The sequence below is a fragment of the Daktulosphaira vitifoliae genome, unplaced genomic scaffold, assembly GCF_025091365.1.
Source record: "Daktulosphaira vitifoliae isolate Bord-2020 unplaced genomic scaffold, ASM2509136v1 Scaffold_3, whole genome shotgun sequence".
Classification (NCBI taxonomy): Eukaryota; Metazoa; Arthropoda; class Insecta; order Hemiptera; family Phylloxeridae; genus Daktulosphaira; species Daktulosphaira vitifoliae.
In genome coordinates this window covers 41,984,807-41,992,048 of record NW_026099574.1, presented here as the reverse complement: position 1 = coordinate 41,992,048, position 7,242 = coordinate 41,984,807, and the positions used below count along the sequence as shown (strand labels likewise).

At 23.9% G+C, this 7,242-nt stretch overlaps 1 protein-coding gene across 2 annotated transcripts; it reads right to left on the bottom strand.

Annotated features, from left to right (window-relative positions):
* Window positions 1-1,147: 1,147 nt before the first annotated feature.
* Window positions 1,148-6,469, bottom strand: LOC126900987 (lissencephaly-1 homolog). 2 transcript variants are annotated; one of them, XM_050677066.1, is made up of 9 exons: window positions 6,134-6,469; window positions 4,868-4,992; window positions 4,426-4,579; window positions 3,556-3,859; window positions 2,825-3,002; window positions 2,620-2,755; window positions 2,390-2,545; window positions 2,137-2,332; window positions 1,148-1,429 (listed from the first exon to the last, which is right to left on the bottom strand). In XM_050677066.1, exons 2-9 carry the CDS (start codon window positions 4,903-4,905, stop codon window positions 1,356-1,358), a joined length of 1,236 nt encoding a protein of 411 aa, XP_050533023.1. In that variant the 5' UTR covers window positions 4,906-4,992; window positions 6,134-6,469; the 3' UTR covers window positions 1,148-1,355. The 2 variants fall into 2 exon arrangements, with proteins under 2 accessions (XP_050533023.1, XP_050533024.1); XM_050677067.1 differs by having other exon boundaries at window positions 4,868-4,978.
* Window positions 6,470-7,242: the final 773 nt, after the last annotated feature.

Here is a 7,242-nt window from a genome sequence, read left to right as displayed (position 1 = left end):
TTTTTTAATTTATAACTAAGAATTGTTTTTCAAATATATGGTTCAATTGTTGTAATTTATAATCAACAGAAACCAAGTCCTAATCAAATGTGCTAAAATAATTGCAACATTAAGGCATACAAATATTATTATAATTTTAATCTAAAACAATTTAGAAAAACTAAATTTTTAGTATTTTTAGATATCTAAAAATACTAAAAACTAGACTATAATTTATAGTCAAAAATCTAATGTTTATCAATTACTTTTCTCTTGAATTGCAAACTGAATTTTTGATCCACCCCTGTTTTCAGTTAACTAAAATCTGAGGTCATATAGGTTTGAGTGGTTCTAATTGATTACATTAGAAAAAAATGTTATTATATTACATCCAATTCTACTAGTCCATAGGCAAAATTACAAAAAAAATAATTTTTCAAATTACAAAAATACTTCAATTAATTAGTATTAAAATACTATTTAAATATTCCTCAAATTTGTTGAAAAAGATGTTTAAAACAATAGAATTAAACTTTAATGAAAATGTATGAACTATTTTGATATCATCCATAACATTGTTTAATCTAATTAACACATCACAACATTCATATAATCTCATTTCAAGGATCTCTATGTGAAAACATTTTTTTGTTTTTTGGTTTTAGATATTACAATAAATTAAACATTTTTTAATACATAAATAAAATTGAATAAGTCTATAGTTAAATTAAAAATCTATTTCAAACTTTTTTTCACTTGAATGCTTTAAAACCATCTTAACCATTTAATATTGAAAAAAAAATCTATGATATTCAAAATTGTTGGATTTATTAAATAAAATGTAATTTTTGAAAAAATAATGTTTTCAATTCCAGCCAAATACAAATTTGTAAAGAATTTTTTTTTTAATTTGTTAAAACATAAATGTAAAAATGTGAATTTAATACAAAACAATTTTATAATAATTTATAAGTATTTGATTAAAATAAGTAAAAGATAAACAAATTATTCACCGTTGTCAAAACGAATAAGATAAAGAAGTATGTAAAATATTTATTTAAATTAAAACCTAATACTTTATTCATGAACTTTAATCAGTAGTTTAGGGGAGATATTAAAATTACACATACCTATAAATTATTAAGAAGTAAATGATTTTCTACAAATATAAATAATCAAAAAATATATAATTATAATAATAGTAATAATAAAAAATAAAGCAGTGTTACTTTTACATAAACAATAAAAGTTGGGCATCAATATCACCTTTACTTCTATAATAGACTAGAAATGTAAACTTAAACTGAATTATTGAAGTGGAGATATTGTTTAGATTTAGAATAGCAAGGCATTTTTTACATTACTGAGTTTCCTGATCAGCGACAATCCCAAACTTTAATAGTCTTATCCACGCTACCAGTGATAACACAAGGCTGTGATCGATGAAAATCTGAAATAAATAATGCTATAAAAAATATGTTTTAACTACTCAATTCAAATATTCTATTAACATTAAATGTATATTTTAAAAATAATGTCAATAGATAAATCCATAAGTCTTCACATACAAATGATTGCAGAATTATAATAAAAAACTTTTAAAATAAGATATTAGAATAAAAAAAAATGTATATATATTTTATACAATAATACCTGCCTATATATCTCAAAACTGAAATAATACTATACTAATTAATTAAAAAATTAAAATTAAATAAATACTATTTATTGTAACTACTCTTCTCTAATATTGTGTTTTTCATATTTTAGTCTTAATTTAGAATTATGATTAAATATGATTAAAATAAAAAAATTGAGTTATCTTCTTTTTACAGTTTTTCAATTATAACTAAATAATTCAATCAACTAAAGAAATATATACATAATTTAAATACTATTTTATTATAAAAGTATCAAATTTTAATAGTATACATTAGATCAGAGATGAAAGACATTCGAGAAGTTTCGATTTAATTAATAAATTATGAATAAAATTTGTTTATATAATTATTTTAAAACTATCTAATCTAATATAATATAATCTTGTACATGGAAAAAAATTCTATAATATTCAAAATTGTTGCATTAAAAAAATAAAGTGTAATTTTTGAAAAATAACATTTTCAATTCTTGCATAATGTATTATATTCTACATACCTACAGTAGTACAAAAATGACTGTGTGCTAATAAAGTTTTCATATTTCGTTTATTTGCTAAATCCCAAATTCTAAGTGTTTTATCATCACTTGCAGATATTACATATTTGCCTCCAGGGTGGAAAACTAAACTACGTACCCAATTATCATGACCAACTAAGGTAAATAAACACGAACGTGAAGCTACATCCCACATCTAAATTATGAAATGTATAGTTAGTCTTTACAATATTGACATTTGTATCAAAAATACTTTTATTGATTTATCTCTTGAACCAGAAATAATAAAAGGGCCTTCATATCCATTTTTTTTTTTATCTACTCCAGCACCTTCATTAATAGCTGATGATGCAGCAGCAGGTGCCCACGCTATGCATTCGACAACATGTTCATGACCCCTTAAATCTGCCTGATAAATTTCAATCAATGTACTTTGGACTTATAAATATTTATGTGAATATGAATTTATTTAATGATACATACTTTGCATTGAGTAGCTGCAATTATCCAAACTTTAACAGTATGATCATTAGAACACGATGCTAGTAACTGTCCACAAGGAGAAACTTTTACTTTTCTAACCCACTCACGGTGGCCAGTAAATGTCTTAACACAATAACTAAAACAATAAAAAATATTTAACAAAATGATATATTTGAACATTTGACATTTTAGTTCACCAACATACCCTGTATTAACTTCCCACATTTTAATAGTTTTATCTCTAGACGAAGACACTATGAAATCTCCACCTTTAAGAAAACACACTCCAGATACACTGTGTTCATGACCTTGCATAGTTCTAATGCATTCATATGTTTGGCTAAAATCCCATAACTTTATGCTCATATCAGCACTACACGACACTGGAATATTAAAATAAGAATGCATAATTTTATTAAAATTCAAAATTTTATATTAAAAAAAACCCAGCACAGTGGGGATGTGGCATAGTTGGATCAAGTATAATGATATTTGACAGTGATTAAAATCACTTCTAGTGATTTTGAAAAATACTTCTAGTGAAAATTTTCTCTCTTATTAAACTCTACATATTTATCATCTTTCTAAAAAGTTTTATTCCAATTAAAGCTAAATTATAAGAGAAGTTTCACTTGTATTCAAATATCTAGTAATACCATATTCTTTTTGCATAACATATAAAAACTATACATGAATTTTTTAACAAAATTTACAGAAGATATATAAGAATACAAGATGTCTATTCAATTACAATGTTCTCTATTTATACTTTACAGACAAAAAAAAAATGCAAAATCTTAACCATACACAATAAAATAAATAATTTCATAAGTAATACAGTATATATATTTCAATAATTTATATTAAAAATGCAAATCTAATTTAATGTATTTAGAATGCAAATGGAAAAATATGAAAATTTTTACAAAGACAAACCTAATAATTTGCCATTTTCATCAAATGCAATATCTTGAATGGCTTCTGTATGGCCTTTTAATGTTCTTTCATATTCACCAGTCTCATAATCCCAACTTTTTATTGTAGCATCTTCACTTGCAGAAACAAGAATATTAAAAACTGGGTGAAATATAACTTTTATCACAGTTTCTCTATGCCCAGTCAAACAATGAGTTTCTGGCGCTCTTGGTATCCAATCACTTGGTGAACGCAAAGCCCTTTTAGGTGCACCAGAACTTATTTCTTTTTCATATTCAGAAAGTTTTGATTCTAATTCACTGACCTTAAACCATAAAGTGCATGATGAAATAACAAATTTTATTTTTTTTATTATTATTTTTATTTTATCTAGATTTTTATATGTATTTTTTTTTTATATATATAATAACACTGTAAATTAATACTATATAGTGTCCCACACAATTTTTTGACAATTTGCCATAAAAAAAGTATGTAAATTTGTCAGAACATTGTTAGACACCATGTTTGTATATATATATTCATATAGAATCTTTTTTCTGTAAGCCTTTAAGTGATTAATCTACGAGTTTGGATAATACTCTTGAAGAGAATTATCACCAAACAGCTGTTAAAGATAGGAAAAATAATGAAATGCTGAAAAATGTTTTCCTACAGTTTGTTCTAACCCATGTGAAAACCTAACAGCTCTACATTTATAAAATTACATGGCTAAGTAGTCATATAATTTTATCGTAGATTTGGTAATATTATTTGTTTATTAATTTATTGTTTTCTTTACACTTTTCTGAACATTAAAACTTTAACAGTAATAAATGACTTTTATTTTAATCAATAAAACTATATTTTAGGAATTCATAAAATGCTTACTTTTTTTTGCAATCTAATTACAGACGTCCATTTTTTTTCTAATAAGCCACCATATTTATTTTCGACTTCTCCTGGCATATCTGTATCCTGTTTTAAACCTTCCAAAGCATTGTTATAATTGTTACTACTTAAGTAATCAGCTATTGCTTTATTTCTAAAACGAAAAATTATGTCAATAAATTATGAATTAATAAATGGAACATTTACAAAGTTGTTTAACATGAATAATCCAAATAAGATTAAAGAAGCCTAAGTACTTTAAAAACATTTTATAACTCAAAATATATATTTGTATCAGAAACTAATATAAATGTAGCAAATATTAATAACTCTTATGACAGCATTAATAATCTTTTTGGTTAAATTTTACCAAAAAATTATATTTTTCATGTAACAATTTTATAAAATTAAATGACATAAGTATGATGGAATTTAGACTTACAATTCTTCTCTCTGTCTTTGAGACAACACCATTTTCATGTCTGATGAAAAAACTTATAAAGTTAATTATCTATTTAATAGAATTTCTAATTTGTATTATTGATTGAATAAACTGTAACAGAAAACCTATAAAATTTCAGTATAACAACACAATAAGTAAGCAAAATTATTATTTTTTAAAGAGCATAACATTAATTTTATATTGTCCATTTAATATTAATATACAAAGATAAATAATTTTTTTTATTTCGGTTAAAAAAAAAAATGTTATTAATGAAGTTAAAAAAAAATTTACACATATATCTCAATAAAATACAATTGCTTGTTAATTAAAACCAATAATTTCATTTTCAACACAATAAATTATATAACATTATTATAATGTACATAATATACTACAATTCTTACAATTTTACTGATGTATAAATTAATTAGGTAAATATTCAAAGAAACTTTATGTGGTCTAGAACAATACCATAGCTATTACGTATGGTTCAAAATTTTGGGCAGTTGACAAGAGAATAGACCAGAGAATGAGTGCAGCAGAGATGAGAATGCATAAACAGATGAGTGGAGTCACTAAAGAAAATAGGATAAGGAACGAGCATATAAGAGGAAGTATAGGCATAGCATCAATTGTGAATAAGATGAGAGAAAGTAGACTAAGATGATTTGGTCATGTTATTAGGAGAGAGGAATCGGATGCGTTAAGAACAGTTTTAGAAATGAATGTTGAAGGAAGAACAAAAGATAGATGGAGGGATTTTATTAAATGCAATATGATGGTTAATATGTGTATAGATGATGAGGGAGATTGTATCAAATGAAAGTTTAAAATAAGGGTAACCAACCCCAAGTAATCGGGATAAGAAAACGAATAAGAAGATATAATACATATATACACTTTTGTTATAATTTGTAAGCAATTAATGCACTATAATTAATTTATTGTAATATGTACTTTTAAATTAGTATAGCTATGAAAGATATTTACATTAAATAATTTCTCAAGAAAGATAGCCTCCGACTATAATTTTTTTCTTTTAATTTTATGTCTTACTAACACCTGTAATGGAACATTTGATTTTTGCTTACAAAATACAAATTTAGTGAAATTTACCAAAATTCTTTATAAAATATTTTACAAATCTAAATTCATTATTAGAACTAATGAAATCTATTTCTATATGTTTTTAAATACTACATAATTTGTTTATTATTTAATTACTTAGTACCTATAAAACTTAAATATATTTATCAGTCTTACTTATGAGTGTTAACTGCACGAAATTAGGTATTGTAAACTAATAATTTACAACACTTAGAATATATTCAGTTCCAGATGGCAAATTAGGTTGAAGAATATGTGTAAAATACGCAAAATAGGTTATTCCAGGAAATTTGACACAAGGAAGCACAATTCAATATTTACAGAATTACAATTAACATTTGAATGATTTTAATAATTTAGATCCCAAAATATACACTAAGACCGTGTTCATTTTAAAAAAAATTAACGATACTGAACTAAAATTTAATTAGGCTCGACAATCTTCTGCTAGTAATGTAAAACTACTAGTTACTAACAAAAATTTTCTGTGATTAAACCAATATGGCGTCTTTCAATATCTCTAAAAAGACATAATGATCATGAAACTAGTTGTGTTTACTAAAACTAGAGATAACATTAAAATGATTATTAATGATAAGAAAATTTTATGTAATTTTTATGCTCTAATATCAAAGATGACATAGCTCACACAGATATATTCCATATTGTAATATACACCTGTGATACCTATATTCATTCAAATTGTCATAATATTTAATAAAGCTCGGAAGGTTAAAATAGCTGTTAATGAATACAGTATTCAAAAAACATCATTCATTAACGCACGTTCTTATTTGAACGTCTTTCAAATATATTTTCGATGATTTTGAACTATTTTTAAAGTCATTTATATTATTAACAATAATATTAAGGTATCTACGAACTCATGACTATGTATAACTCTATGTTATACCCATAAATACTACCAAAAAACATTTATTATATACAGTATTGATTTAATTTTTGTTACGATTAATTAAGTGATATTCCGTATTTCGCCTCCTTCACTAAACTTTGGACTCAATAAATGAAATTTCACTTTAGCGTGATCAATCAAATTGTATTAAAATTTCACTGAAGTGTCGCTTGGTTTTATTTTTAATTTAGGTAATTAAATAACAAAAAAACCATGTAAAACTAACGGATAACTTCTATTAATCCTATTGTAATAAAGTTTAAAATAATTAGCTCAAAGTATTTATTACAATCTTGTGATTGTTTTATTTTCTCAACTTAAAAAGAAAAAAAATTATATCTTAGTTCAG